The 16,616-nt window shown below is 42.3% G+C and overlaps 1 protein-coding gene across 1 annotated transcript; it reads right to left on the minus strand.

Moving 5' to 3' along the window:
• Nucleotides 1–7,712: 7,712 nt before the first annotated feature.
• Nucleotides 7,713–8,522, minus strand: LOC135388218 (TNF receptor-associated factor 4-like). Its single transcript, XM_064617623.1, has one exon. The coding sequence runs from the start codon at nucleotides 8,520–8,522 to the stop codon at nucleotides 7,713–7,715; it is 810 nt and encodes a 269-aa protein (XP_064473693.1).
• Nucleotides 8,523–16,616: the final 8,094 nt, after the last annotated feature.

Consider the following 16,616-nt stretch of genomic DNA (forward strand, 5'->3'; position numbering starts at 1 on the left):
GAAACTCAACAAACATATCAATTGCGGTGGACCACCGGACGATTTTCATCTAATACTCTCTTGTACGCCATTCAAGAACCTTCATACAAAGAAAGGAAGCATCAATAAGAGACTGTGCAAATTCATCGCGACAAAGTGCAAGTTGTTGAAGCAATACAAACACGGCGACAACATAGCGCCTTCGTTAATGAACGCTGGATTCAAGCGCCCAATAATCAGAATAAACTATTTAATGTCTTCGGAATTCATCAATGAAGACAACAAACGAAAACTTCAGAGTTTGAAATAGAACTGTAATTTATCGAAATAAACAAGTGTATAAATGAAACAATAATTGTAATCTTTGTCATCATTATAATGAATTCTTCGCATCACAATGAAAAAAACTTTACATTTAGCATGGCTAGACTGAGAACAATGATCGCTAAGGAAACCAATATTCCACAATTTGTGTAATAATTCTCATATGGAATGAGACCTGACCACCAAATAGGTTTTACTCGACTACACTCTGTACAAATTCAACACCCGATGGATAGAATTGCCGGAGAAGGATCGGTCATTGAAATTTAGAGACATGATACATCGGTCTATGATTACAAAAAGGATCACTAATCTCATGTGAAAACTTATCATATTTCATGAATTAAATTCCGCAGTGCATGAATATTTCTCAATCAGTTGCACTATCCCAGACTTAGTAAAAGAAGAAAAGATGTCTTTGACAAGCAACCCGATTGGAGTGCGGAACAAATAAATAAATATTTTTGTCAACACAGTTGTCCATTGTTTGAGTAGGAAAACGGAGCCGTCCAAGGCTTGCAGTGGGGCCAAGATATGGCAAAACGGGAAATAAGGCAAGATAACTGATTGCGGCGGGTCGTTCGCGACAACTTTTACAATCGCATTGGGGTTCAATGCCTGGGAGATAATACGAAGCCTTCGCGAAAAGCGAATCTATTATCAGATGCCACAATGCAAACGAAAGATTTTACGAGCACGACGTACAGGCCAAGTCTGCATTTCTGATCACGTAGTCTTCGTAACACACGGCACACAAACGTATATGAAATAATTTCCAAGTGTCAATCAGATTTTGGGAGAAGTGGATCACACAACAGCCATCAGAAGTGCTTAAGCAATGTACAATGAAGATGAGCGTTATGCATAAACACAATGGAAGATATGTTATATTAATTATAATAACCGGATCAGCGCAGGTCACACATAAACGTAGATCCAATTCACAAAATATACTCGAGATTTCCCGTAACCATACAGGAAAACTATCACATTATTTTAGTGTCATGGCATCTGGACACTACAAATGGAAAGGCCATACTTTAATTTTATAAGTCTTTAGCTCATAACGTTGTAACACGCAATTTCCACACTAAAGTTAATTTTCTTCTTTAAATTTTCAAAATCAAAACTGCACGCTATTTCTTGCATTTTTCTAAAGATATAGATTAAAAAGTTGTGCATATACTCACACATACTATACAAGATATTTGATTGTGGATTAATTGCTAAAATTTATCGATCCACATTAAGGAGAAGTGTTGACTACCACACAGCGGTAAGAGTTTAATCACAATTTGAACAACTGTTGCGATTTATGATCAGTGTTGTAGAATGTGTAATTTCACAATACGCAAGCTTTAGGTCGCTCACTTTGACGAGCACTCTTTCATGATGTCAGGGAATTTAATCGAATGGATTGATATTTTCTGTATACACTATAACATAATGCGAATTCTTTATGTCGCGGATATTAAAAGTTACGAATATTTTTCGAACGAAAATTTACTTCGCGATGAATTTGCACAGTCTCTTATTGATGCTTCCTTTCTTTCTTGAATGGCGTACAAGAGAGTATTAGATGAAAATCGTCCGGTGGTCCACCGCAATTGATATGTTTGTTGAGTTTCAACAGGTGGTAATACATCAGACCTTGCACGACAATATTGAACTTCTGTTGATTCGACATCGTTGCAGAGACTGGTAGAAGAAAATAATTGCGTTGCCGTGGTAGTGGAATATATCACCATGATAAGATTTTATGTACTTTCCATCTCAGATATGTGTAATTTCAACAAATCCGTAATGAATCATGCGATATAGACCGCTTGTATATGATAATTTGATCCGGCTGCTTTCTTGATGTACGCAATGCCCATTGCAATGATTACAATTACATCTGGTCTAGTGTATTTCAATTCTTCGTTGGCAAACCTCAAAAACTCCGCCATCAATCCCAATGGCCCTTCCGACGTTGATGTGCAGATATTTTTATAAGTATTGTAGATTCGGCATATAAATTATTGCACCTTCAGTTCTGTAGTTTGTACCATATCTCCGAATACGACCATGTCTAAGACGTATTGAAATGCAGCGATAATGAAATCGTTTCGCGGCTCCTCCTTTTCGAAGCAGTTTTTTATCACATCTTCCCATGAGTTATGGTATCGAGTACAAAATCTGTCCATCTTTTCAATGTAGAGCAATTGTCCCTTCTGTTTTCAAGTGCACATCTACACTTAATTAAAAGCATATCTATGTTTATTTTATTGATTAAAATTTTATTATCTGGTTTAGAATGCTATAATCTCCACCTGTCGTGAGAATTATTGTTTTGATTTTGTTTCAAGTATACACTCGTCTGATACTCTATGAGTTGTGAACTTACTGCCTGAAATAATTATTGTCTTGCATTTGCTTCAATTGTTCACTCGCATGACATAAGTAAGTACCTCTAAGATTGGAATGCCTCATAACTCTGAGTTGCATTTCACATTTGATATTTCTGTGTGGTCCATTAGAAATTTCTGTTGCAAGGTATTACAAAAATTGATGTAATTAGTTTTGTTTCTCTTTTTGATTGAGTATCATTGCTACCAATTAATAATTTGGACTTTCTCTACATCTTCAATAACAATATCGCATCTCTATAAACCTAGCCGACTTGTCAACCACTTTGACGAAAGATTTCCGTTTCAGGGAAAGGATGCGAAAAGATAGTGACCCCAGCGAGTGATATCGACATCTATTTAAGAGTTGAGTTGAGTAATGTTGGAATATGAAACTGAGATTCCCTATTGCGCTCGAAATGTTATGACAAATATTCACGCTATTGCAAAGATGGTTCTCACGTCTCAGACTTTTATAATACAATTTGTAATTTGATTGTAATCGTATTGATTAAGAATATCTTCTTTGTAGTGGTATAGATTTTATTTCCTCTAGTCGCTCGTGTTCCGTGGTCTTCCATACATCTATCGGCATCCGTCTTCAACAAATCATGCAGGTCAGATATCATTAGATCTCGTTGTTGGCTAGGAGCGCGCTATATGGTGAAGTTCATTTTTAATATGTCTATTTTCTGATGAGTTTGATTTTTTCTTCTGATTTACTGAATGATAGATTACTATGTTGTTTTGATTAGGAATATCTTCTTTGTATTGGTATAGATTTTATTTCCTCTTGTGTTCGTGTCGTTCTTTATTCTGTTTGTTGGCTAGGAGTGTGCTATGTGGTGAAGTGGAATATCTTCTTTGTATTGGTATAGATTTTATTTCCTTTTGTGTTCGTGTCGTTCTTTGTTCTGTTTGTTGGCTAGGAGTGTGCTATGTGGTGAAGTGGAATATCTTATTTGTAGTGGTATAGATTTTATTTCCTCTTGTGTTCGTGTCGTTCTTTGTTCTGTTTGTTGACTAGGAGCGTGCTATGTGGTGAAGTGGAATATCTTCTTTGTATTGGTATATAGATTTTATTTCCTCTTGTGTTCGTGTCGTTCTTTGTTTTGTTTGTCGGCTAGGAGTGTGCTATGTGGTGAAGTGGAATATCTTCTTTGTATTGGTATAGATTTTATTTCCTCTTGTGTTCGTGTCGTTCTTTATTCTGTTTGTTGGCTAGGAGTGTGCTATGTGGTGAAGTGGAATATCTTCTTTGTATTGGTATAGATTTTATTTCATCTTGTGTTCGTGTCGTTCTTTATTCTGTTTGTTGGCTAGGAGTGTGCTATGTGGTGAAGTGGAATATCTTCTTTGTATTGGTATAGATTTTATTTCCTCTTGTGTTCGTGTCGTTCTTTGTTTTGTTTGTTGGCTAGGAGCGTGCTATGTGGTGAAGTTCATTTTTAACATGTCTATTTCCTAATGAGTTTGATTTTTTTCATTTTCTGAATGATGGATTACTATGTTGTTTGATTAACCAATGTAGTGGTATAGATTTTATTTCCTCTTGGGTTCGTGTCCCATAGTCCTCCAGAGTCTCTGCTGTTCACATTTAATTGCATACAAGTATCAGAACTTCCCGATATTGCACTGATGGTTCTCACGTCTCAGACTTTTATAATACAATTTGTAATTTTCATTGTAATCGTATTGATTAAGAATATTTTAAATGCGCTATCAATTCCGATTCATTGACAACTTCCACTAATAAAAATATTGTGTTTGATTTGTGATACCTATTCAATGCTAATGTATCATACCTGTAATATTCTTTGTTACGTGTATTGTGTTCCTTCTATTTCAGATTTTTGGCTAAGTTTTTCCCATTCACGCAGAGTCATAACATAATTCCTAATGACTTTAATAAATATATTTTGACTTGTACTTTTGTGTATGGCTATCCTTTGCATGTGAACTGCACATCTGTTGTAGCTGGAAAAATTACGATTCAAGTCGACTGAGGCTGATACAGGTGGTGAAGGTTTTTCCGGCTTGGTTTTTCTCCTTCACCTGATTGGCATCACAATTCCCAGCACTATTGGCTTTAATAAATATATCTCAACTTGAATGGCATTAATAATTATATTTTCACTTGTACTTTTTGTGTATGACCCTTCTTTGCATGTCTCTGCATGTAAACCGCTCACCTGCTGTATCGGAAAAATATGTGAAGTCGGCCAAAGAAGTCTGCCCAGGCTGAAAAATACGCTACGATGAGCGCACGCGCAGCCCTCCCCCGCCGATAATCACGTAGACAACCCTCCGCACACGCGCCGCGCAGGGAAAAATACGCGCAGGGCTCAGGGCAGGGGGGGTCGTAGTTTGGACCCCCCGACAGTACGGCCAGACTGAATACTACTGTTCCCTAGTCTCGGCGTTTTACATCATGCATCATCTTCACCAGCTCGCTTGCTTCCTAGCGATTTTTTGATTATTAGTTGCGTCTCTTGATTTCTTGATTGAACAATAGTCTGAAGCACATTGGGTGGTCTTTACTGACTCAGCATCTGCGCTGCAAGCAATTGAAAATTCTGGCATCCGAGGCTCCTCCGCCCCGTTGGTTATGGATGTGTTACCCGCTTACAAACTTGTCTACGAAGCAGGACATAGGCTCGCTCTCCAATGGGTTCGCGCCCGTTGCGGTGTCGAAGGAAATGAACTGGCGGACAGCGCCGCCGAAGCAGCTCTCTCGTCTCGGACACGGACGCGTATTGCCCTGCTGAGAGGCGATCGGCGGTCCATGCTTCGAAGCCTTGTGACTTCTCTGGCTACCCGCCAACGAACCGCCAACATACTACCCCCCGCCATGCTGAGCAGAGTTGACCCAGCGCTCGCATTCCGCATGCCAGCACATATCTCTCGTCAAGGCGCCACTTTAGTTCATCGAATGCGCCTCGACGTGGCCTTCACAGCACAGTGGCGCTACCGCTTGCGACAGGTTAACTCTCCCCACTGCAGTCACTGCGGTGCTGTTGAAGATCTCGAGCACATTTTTCTCCATTGCCCACACTACCGCCCTTCCCGCTCCGTACTCTCCGCCTCCCTCAAAGAGCTCGACTGCCGTCCCCTCTCCGTCACCATATTGCTTGGGCCCTGGCTGCATCCAGCTCACCAACGCTCTGTCCTCAAGGCTCTCTTCGCCTTTTTGGACGCCACAGGACTTCGATCCCCATTGTAACGGGACCCATTCATTCATTCCCTGCTTCACCTCCAGCAATGGGGTAGAGTATCGCCCCGGCGATGAAACTCCCCACCCATTATCCTGAAATAAAATTGTTGTTTGTTGTACTGGACCGCACCTATTACTCCTTTATTGCAAAGTGTTCATTGGAATCCCTTTATAAGGTTATGTGCACTGTCTGTGTGTGATGTGATTGTTCCCGCTGTACCATGTGCCTTGGTGTTGCTATTGCGCTGTCGTTGATGTTGCGCACGTGGTATCACTTTGTATCTAACTGTGGCACCGTGATGACGTTTTGGTGGGTGCGCGTGTTACGACACGGGTCTCTCTCCTTCCTCTTCTTAAAATTGTATTTGTATTTCTTTTTGGAGTAGGAGAATCGGCCGGGTGCCGAATTAAATTTATAATTTTTTTTAAAGTTACTTATCGACTTATCAACTTTATCGTAGTCTATTGGAGCTGAAAGAATGTATTTCATTAGGAGTCAGGTGCTGGAGAAGGAAGGTCTGTAGGACAAAGAAATTCAACATAATTTCAGCGAAATATTAATGAAATGCGCTAGCAGAAGCTTTCTTATACAGTTTCATTGCGATATCTAACGACGGGCACTGACATCGCCACATCTTGCGACTACATCAAAAAAAAAAGAAAAAGAAAATGAAAAGAAGCAAAACTTGAGATCATTTTCGAAAACATAGTTCACTGTGGTTGATTACTCCGATTTTCTCTCACCTATTTCTTTTAACGTCCCCACTGACATACTCTCCCGTTATTTATGTTGCAAAGTGTCGCAGTCAGTGTTAATTAACACGTCTGATGACTGTCTTTAATTCGCTCATCGAGAATGTAATATCAATATTTTTTTTTCATTATCAATAATTTACAGCGATTGACGACGTCTGCCATTACGACTGTAAGATTACCATAGTTACGCTTGGTTGCTGTTCAGACTACGGTCGTTCATGGACACCAGAAAAATAACAATTGATGTGAGGTGAAGTCAATTTTCACTAGTGACCACAATAGTCATGTTCACGCTAAATCTATTAATGAATACTTCGATGTTATTGGAAGTTAATGGAAAACGTGAAAATGTGGATCGATCGCCCCCATCCGAAAGCAGGACGGTATTCATACTAAAAAAAAAAAAACTAAAACCACACATAAAGCCTGGTATCTTGCACGTACTTTGGTAGAAATATTTTATTCAGAGATATAAGCTTGGCTAAAAAACACCACTTTGTTGCAATACTTATCATACACGACCTTGTAAAATACGTCCAGAGGTGGACTATTATGTTCCGATTATGATCGCATGTCGTGCATTATATCGTTTTACAATACAAAGCGCACATACACAAACGTAGCACTACAAAGTAAAAACGTTTACTGCCTCTTCCTGTACGGAACGTGCAACGTATTATTCAGAAAATGTTTCCAGTATAGCAGAGGAGAGCGACGAAAGACAATAAAAGGAAATATTGCCCCAAAAGCAACTGACAGGCCCTATAATATGCGTGTCTCTAGCAGAAAACACTGCAAGCAATTCTACATAGGTGATTGACCATGGTATTCGAAAGCATGCTAGGAACGTTTTGGAAAACATACAAATATCTTCGACTTTTAACCACTTGGTTATACTACGCTAGTACTCAACCTAAGTACCATTCTACCTGTCCCGCTGTATCGTATTCGTTTGGTCCAGAAATCGGGAAGAAATGCGAAAAACAGGTGCGGGACTTGAACAGCGTAACTTATCTGAATGCCATCAAGAAAAGATCCTCTCGCGCATTGTCTCAGCTTGGGCTGAAATGTCGCAGCAATGTTTCAAATTCCTCTCGAAGCTTCCGGAGCTCTTCGTCTCGAATTTTGAGCTCATTCTTGTGTTTTTCTTCTTCTCTTTGGCGCTCCTGTTTCTCACGACTGCACTCTTCACGCACCTGGCGGAGTTCCGCTTCCAGGCCGTTCACTTGCATCTTCATCTCATGCATGCACATCGCATGTTTCTCTATCGTCAGGTGACGTTCCATTTCGTCATCGGCTGCCTTGAATGTACATCCCAAAGCGGCCATCTTGCAAAGCTTCGGTGTTTTGCGACAGCCGGCGCCATGTTCGTCTAAGCTGCCGCGTCGAATATTCTCTTGATTACAGTACTGACACGTGACTAGGTAATCCTGACAGTCCTTAAAGTGATTCCTAATCTCAGAGACGAAATAGTTCCCATGGCAGAAACGGCACTCCTGCGTACGCCTGGGACAATCATCGGTCAAGTGCCTTGGCAGGTCGGTGTTGGAGACAATGGAAGAACACTCGTTGGGGCACGGCGTAGGGCGTCTAGGACAGGTGCGGAGGTGGTCCACACAGTTATGAGGGATGGCCGTTTGATACATGCATCCAAATATTGAACCAGGACAGAGCAAGAGGCTGCTTCCGTCGCAGCGGGGACATCGGGGCGCTTGCGACGGTTCCTTGTTCAGTAAACACTTCTTGCATACGTAATGGTCACAGGTGGTTGCTTTCCAGAGATCGATGGATGATGCCCCACAATATTCGCACATTCCCAACGAGTCCAGCGAAAGAGGGGGAGAAAAACGGGCGGCAGGCATGTTGGGACAACGAGACGTTCGTCCGAGGGAAAGAATACGTGCGATAGGATGCAACCGCTCGAGGAGAGGCGAGCAGAGCTCGAACAAGGAACTGTACAGCACGTACTGAAGATATCGGGTTTTCTACGAAGCGTTTGCAACGGGGGTTCCGGGCCGTGCTCTAATCTGTGGTGACACATAGCGCAAGCTCGGTGGTGGCGATAAGGGCTTCCAGGAAATGGAGTGGCGTCGCATCCGTAGCAACTCGCTTAACTTATGGGATATGTGTGTAGCGTATTCTTGTGTCTTTGACTGTTGCTTGATGGCAAGTAAAAAGTAAAAGAAGCCTGGTTGTAAGAAGGAGAACGTCGAGACAGGACAGGAATATTTCTGATGACAGAATAGGATTTCATGGTGCTGCGCTACAGTGCACAGTAGTTTTTGTGGATTCCGGAAAATTACTCACCGTTGAAGCGCTGAGGCGGAACAGTTGCTCAGCATCTTATTTAACGAGTTATTACGTAGTGACTTCCTTTCTCGTTTTTTAATGACATATCAGCACATATATCGAGCACAGCATTGGCTTATAATGTGCATGAAAAGAAAACATCAACTCACACACATACATAAATTTTTGTGCGACACTCTTAAAACATAACTTCACCACACACAGCATCAATACAACCATTGCACAGAACCATATCTTCATTTATCGTTTATCATTTATTCGTTATCATTTAAACACACCGACAGAGAAATTACCCTTAGTTGTTGAAAACTGCATCAAACACAACCCACCGCTTCTCCCATCCTTTGTCAAAGACACAAACGATTTTCTTTCCAAGGTTGACGCTGTCCATGGCCATTTCAGTAACCATGCTGACATTTTGTTGGTAACAATGGATGTCGTTTCGCTATACACTAACATTCCCAATGACGAAGGTCTCTCTGCTGTTGAACACTTCCTTAATTCTCACCCTTCCGATATTCTTCCCATGCCCGCTATCATTCCCCTTTTAGAACTAGTTCTTAGCTGTAATAGCTTCGTATGCAACGATCAACACTTCGTCCAAATTCATGGCGCTGCCATGGGCTCCCGGGTCTCACCTAATTATGCCAATTTATTCATGGGTCGCTTTGAAAACTCAGCTCTTAATCCTTTCTCCCTCAAGCCACTTATATATATCAGGTTCATCGACGACATTTTTGTCCTCTGGTCTGGTGATGAGGCATCTCTGCAGTCATTTTTTGATCACTTCAATTCTCTGCATAGCAAAATTAAATACACCTGTAACTATTCAAGGTCATCCATCAACTTCCTTGATGTGACAGTGTCATGTAAATCTGGTAGGCTGACGACTGAACTATACAAGAAACCAACGGACAAGGTCAATATCTCCACTGTGGAAGCTATCGTCCTAATCACCAGAAAAGAAGTATTCAATATGGTCAGTTCTTGCGCCTAAAAAGAATCTGCTCAGATCAGACTGATTTTGTAAAACATGATCAGCAAATGGTATCTGATTTAAAAAAAAGAAATTACCCAGTTGAACTCATCCATGACTCGTTTGCCAAATCATCTCGCCTGCCCAGGGAGTCCTCATCCACCTCGAAACGCAAAGCAGACTTAAGTAATGTAGTTTTATGCACCACATATCATAAATCACTCGTCAATACCAATTCCATTCTTAGACGCCACCTCAATAGATTACATGCTGACGAGCAATTAAAGGAAATTTTTCCGACTCCTCCACTAGTAGCATTCCGTAGATCCAAAAATTTACGCGACATCCTCACGTCATCATGCAAGATGAAGCGCTCGCCGGGTTGTTATCCCTGTGGTAGTACACGGTGCCAGACCTGTAAATTTATCGCGCCGTCCACAATTGCCCGTAGTACTTTGGGTGACTTCTTTTTGAAAATTCGTCATTCATTCCACTGTAATTCACCCAATATTTGTTACCTGATATTCTGCTGTAAGTGCAATTCACAATACATCGGCGAAACCTCCAAAATGAGAAAAAGGTTTTAGGGTCACAAATTTGATATCCTAAATGCACGCCAAACTCGTGTCACCATTCATTTCAGATTGCTAGAATCTGGGTTCCGCACCGACATTAAACGTAAGAATAGAGAGTTCTACTTAATTTCGCAATTCAAGTGTCTCACACCAAATGGTCTGAATCTTAGTCCTGGCTCGTTATATCCGCTTATGTAAATTTAATAGTTATATATCTATATTTATTTGTGCACAAGTCTTGAATCTTCGCTTCAGTCATCGTCTGGCTCTCAGTCAGATAATCCGTAACCGTCCCTTTTGTCCATTCTGGGCCACTCGTTTCCCATGCTCCTGATCCCCCCTTCCGCGAAACTGGGTTGACGAGCGTTTTTGTTCACAATAACACCTTTTACTGTTCTTAAACTGTTAGAGGTCACTTATCCGTCTGCCAAGCAATTCATTGTACACAGACATGTGGCACCATATCTCGTTTCCCCTTCCGTTTCTTTGTACAGCAGTGTGTTTAGTCGTGTATATGTCTATACTATATATACTTATGTGTGTCACCACTTCACTTTGTACCTGAGGAAGCGTGGACCTCCACGCGAAAGCTTGTAGAAATTAAACTTCAACAAAAATCTTCTGTGTCGGTTTCTCTATTTTGTTTATCGCTTTTTGTGAAAATTAACGTAACTACATAAGTGTCACAAAGATAGGCGTACGCCTCCCATTTTCAACAAGCCAGGGAGGGAACGATGCCCTTCGGCATTATAGTCGGTTCCCTGCGTGCTATGCGGGGAAGTTTTGTTTTAGGAGAGTACGATGCGCCTTCGAAACGGTGCGTTTTCGGCAATAGGCAGGGTGCCGCTTGTATTAGTGCTAACAAAATGGTTTTAGCCAAATGTCAGTCGAATATGATCCCTTCCTATCCTTATCTTCTGCCATCAGTGTCGCATCAGATCATCATATCACTAGGTTACATTCGTGACACTGCCCAGATTTGTGAGACCGACAACAACGCCACGACCACGAAATCGTTTCAGCATCATTATCCTCTCAGTCTCAAGAATGTATTATCTGTAAGCGCAGATAAGGTGCAGTGTCTCTCGTACCCTGCAGTGTTACGTGAAACTGGTCATTTCTAGGAATTCTCTTTACGTAGCATAAGGGAAGACAATCTCCAAAATTCTCTCAACCTCCATTGCCCGCGATTTGCAATTTGAGTTGAACGTCTAAGTAGTAATCACTAATCTCAAGTAGTTCACAACACGCGGAAGTCTCTGGACACCATTAATTAGCAATTAAGCGCAATTAAGACCCCTGCAGTAATTAGGATAATGCAGTTAGTCATTAGATAAATTGGGGAGTATCTAACACGTGTCCAGACCACTTTGCATGTTGCCCACTACTTGAGGTCATAAAAAGCAAAAATAAAAAAATAAATAAAAAATAGATAGAAATAGAGTGCAGTCGACGTGGAAAAATCGTTGAAGTGGATCCACTTGCAAGTGGATTATGAAACGAGTACTTGGTTTCCAGCTAGGAATGAATTTCCGCCTTCAAGTGGATCCACCTGCAAGGGGGGGGGGGGGGGGTTACAGCCAGAATGGACTTCCAGCTAGCTCAGAATCAGCATCCGGAGTCACCCTGAGGCAGAAGCAACACCTTTGACTACTAGTACCACTACAATCTCTGTGAAAGCACAAAATGCAGAGAATATGAATATATCTCACATAGCAAACACCGTACATACCACAGGACTCACTCCAGTGGGTGGCATTAGTCTCTTGATGGTGTCTTTTCACTCTGATAAGATTCTAGAAGTAACTCAAAGCTCAAAAACTCGATCATACTGGGAATAGCTACTGTTGTGTATGTCCATAGCCGCACGGAACACTTGGAACATCCAACTAGAGGTTCTTTAATTTCGGCACATCATGGCCCGACAGCCCGTAGCCACGTAACAAGTACAAAAGGGAGTCACAACCACCTACAGCGCGATCTTATACACGGTTAAGCTGCGCTGCTTATCAAGGTCAGACACATAATCACGCGATAATATTAGCTGCGTATACACATCATTCCTCCCTTCTTAATGTTAAGCAGTTTATCTTTAATTACAACATCTTAGTTCGAAGTTTAAAATAGTCGTGATGGCACACTATACACTTGTATAACACAAGAAAAAAAAATCTGCTTTTTTCTATGTATTATCTTTTTCCTCACTTCATGTAACCCACTCCTCCCATGTAACGCCCGTATGGGACTTTTGGAGTTCAATAAATTGATTGATTGATTGGTTGAAAACGATAGCCCAGATACTTTAACTTGAGCGATGGAGGGCTATCGGTATCGCCAATCAAAACCGTGGCTGTGGCATTCACGCGGCGCTCATTCTGCAGCTACCCAGTCTTCTTGACAAGATCAAGACTGCCGTTTGTTCCCTGGTGCAAGTACCTTGGCGTTATCATTGATCGGGGTCTAACATGGTCTCGACAGATTACTGCCCTCTGTGCTCTTACATTAACTATCTGATCTAGCTATCTAACTAATCTATTGTTAAGGCTCTTATATTAACGTGATGCGCCGCCTCTGTGGGTCCTCTTGGGGTCCTTGCACTCACTTCCTCAAAGTACACAACTCTCTTATTATGGGCACTTTACGCTACTGGTTGCCTGTGTTGCACGGTATTTCCCCCTTGAAGGAACGGCAACTGCTTAATCTTCAAGCTGGTTGTCGAATGATAGCTTCTTTTGTTTTCTTAATGTGCCATGGCTCCAGCTGTCTAATCACCCCCCATTTGTTCTCTTTCGCCAAAATGCACGGGTTGTCCAGGTCTAACACGTGCCCTGTTTTGCGCTCGTGTTCACACAGTTCTGTTGGGTTTGTTGCTGATTTCTCTATATATTTCTTGTGTTCCTTCATTCTTGTTCGTGTCTTCCTTCCTGTTTCTCCGATGTACACGGCAGGGCAATCTTGACAAGATACCTTGTATACAGCGCCTCGTTCTTCTTCCAGTGGCGTTCTGTCCCTGGGGTGGCTTAGTACGTTCCTCAGTGTTGTCGTGGGCTTTAATGCAGTTTTAATGTTCACCTGGAAGAGCACCCGTCTACTTAGTTCTGACACACCCTTCAGGTAGGGGATGGTAACGTACATGGGTCTTTCTTGACTACTTTCCGCCTGTTCCGGGCGTGTATTCATCATTCGGCGGTATGTATCACAGATAACTTGTAAAAGTAAACTTTAAAAAAAGTAGAAGTATAACACTTATACTTTTGATTGTAATCGTATTGATTAAGAATATCTTCTTTGATTAGATGTGTTACTCCATTTTAATTCTGATTCATTGAAAACTTGTGTGCATTATGATTACGATTGATAAAAAATATTGTGTTTGATGTGTGATACCTCTTCAAAGCTATTGCATCATACCTGTGATAAGTATATTCTTTATTACGTGTATTGTATTGTATTTCTTCTGCTTCAGGTTTTGCGGCTAGATTTTCCCTATTCACCGATTGGCATTACAGCATTGACTTTAATAAATATATTTTCACTTGTACTTTTGTGTGTGGCTATCCTTTGCTTGTCTATGCTTGCATGTAAACCGCCTACTGCACACCTATGGTAGCGTGAAGAAAATTGCGGGTGAACTCGGCCCAGGCGAAAAATGGCGAAAGAAGTCGACCCAGGCTGAAAAATGTGCGAGGGGAAGCGCACGCGCAGTCCTCCAGCCACGCGCCGCCCACCAGTAAGAGCACGGACAACGCTCCGTCGACGCGCCGCGAAAAAAGTCGCCGTAGACGAGACGGTGGCGCTGCCCTGGTGGCGGATGTAGGCAAATGGGCCACCCCCAGTGCTATAATAAATACCCTAAATGAAATATTAAATATTCAATAAACATGTATATTGTTTACATGTGCTGCCTTGCGTTTTGTTTCTTCTGTTTCAGGTCGTGAAGGTTTTTCGGCTGGGTTTTTCTCATTCACCAGATTGACATCAGAATTGGCACAATTCCCAGCACTATTGGCATTATAATTGGCTTTAATAAATATATTTCAACTTGTACTTTATGTGTATGACACCTCTTTTCATGCATATGCATGTTATAAGCGCGCGGACAACCCTCCGCACACGCGCCGCCCGCCGCGTGCGGAAAAAAATGCGCGAGTGAAGTCGGCCCAGGGGTCAATAAAACGAGCCGGATACTAATCACACTTTTGCCTCGGCATGACATAGTACTATATTAGCCCGAATGAGCGCCATAAATGTTTGTACGACATGCTCGCGGTGGCTCTCCAAGAATGGCCTCCCCGATGTTTTCGAGCAGCTTAGAACTCTCGGGACGTGGTTGGTAAAACATAATTTGTCTTTGTTTGTTTTCTTGGTTATAGCTACCTTCTAGGCGTTGGATAAACGGAGCAGTCGGCTAGCAAACATTGTAACAAAACAAAAATCGGCTACGTATTGTAACATAGAATCGTGACAAGCACTGGCATCATCTTTCATATTTAGTACTAGGTAACCATGCCATTAAGCTAGCTGCTGCCCACTGCTACCGTTGTAGTTGTAGTTGCCAGACCAGAAAGCTAGAAAACCTACCTGCCCGCTTCGCTGTTCGAAACACCTGCACTCTTCTTCAAACACTTGCAATCCTTTGTTGTGTCTGTATGCACGTTGGTCGAAATAAAGTAAATAAATGTATTTAATTTTCTTGGCATAATACTGTTTTACCACGAAAATCAACATTACCGAGGGATCTCGAAAGACGGCTGGGGACGAGAGTACAGCTTTATTCGAGGACGGTTCCTCGAGGAGCGCCTTGGCAGAGGAATCCCCGAAACGGTTTCATGAAACGCATGGACTCTTGGAATGGAGGAGCGGTACTTTCCTCCACTCGTTGAAACCGAGACTTGTTCATGAATTCGGCGGTAGGTGCATTAGGCTTGACATGGACAGGTTGTATGGCTTATATTGAATCTGTAGTCCACTGCGATCCAACCAATGATCCAACTTCGAGCACCGTGTGTCCAGACACGTTATACTTCAAGTATATTCAAGCGTCAAGTATATGGGACAGAAATTTCGGAGCTATAGAAACTGTGGGACGTCTGATGGCTGCCGACTATGTTTGACAGCTGAAGAGGTGGGAATGCATGGCAAGATGGCGTCTTACCTCTACCTGGCTGGGGCAACATCACCTAGATACAGAAAGCTTGCGCGTTCGTCGACTTTATGTAACAATCAAGAGACAAGAACAACTTCATTTCGGGATGATGGGTGGGGAGTTTCATCGCATGGGGCGATACTCTACCCCATTGCTGAAGGTGACGCGGGAAATGAAATAATGAGCCCTTTCACAATAAGGATCGAAGTCCTGTGGTGTCCAGAAGCTGGCTATTCCCTACTCCCGCCCTCTCTCTCTCACAAAATTGCTTGGTCCAGCACACTAACAATTAAGAGTCAGTCAATCAGGATCGTGTTTTCAACGGCCGTAGCCAATCACGAACGTGCTTTCAGAGGTCGTAGCCACGGGGACACTGTCGTGTGCGAGTGGTGATTGAACGGCTTTTTGTCTAAATATTCGAGGTGAGCTGCAATCATTTGCGAGTTCTTGAATTCGCAGAATGGTGAATCGCAGCAGCAGACGAATTCTTACTATATATGTACATGTAGCGAAGGAGGGAGAGGAGGCAATGCGCAGGCTTTCTGTATCTTGGTGGTGTTGGCTGAGGCGCCGCGCTTACGTTCGAGAAATGCACCTCCCTTGAAGGCCCTCAGGGCGCCTGTAGCCCAGGGTCCTTTGAAGGCGAACTTGCGGGTGGTTTGGGAATACGGCCCTAGGAAGGGCACACCCAATGGCGTTTACTGTGACTACCAAGGGATGTAAGTTCCAACAGTTTTTACCGAAAACTTCAATTACTCCACCTCTACATGACACTCGGGTGCACAAAACAAGCTACTATAACGCACCAAGTGGAAAAGGTCTGTTTTACCATCAGAAACGTTTATTTCTCTAGAAACCAAAACATCAAAGTGGTCAAGAGCTTCCCTTGAGCAGGACTATCTGCGCTCAGTGTTTCCTATGACTGCGAACATTGGTACGAAAAATCAGA

Source organism: Ornithodoros turicata, chromosome 1 (assembly GCF_037126465.1).
Source record: "Ornithodoros turicata isolate Travis chromosome 1, ASM3712646v1, whole genome shotgun sequence".
Classification (NCBI taxonomy): domain Eukaryota; kingdom Metazoa; phylum Arthropoda; class Arachnida; order Ixodida; family Argasidae; genus Ornithodoros; species Ornithodoros turicata.

What these genes read in the sequence shown, in the direction of transcription:
- LOC135388218 (XM_064617623.1), bottom strand. Translation starts at nt 8,522, where the DNA reads ATGCCTGCCGCCCGTTTTTCTCCCCCTCTTTCGCTGGACTCGTTGGGA.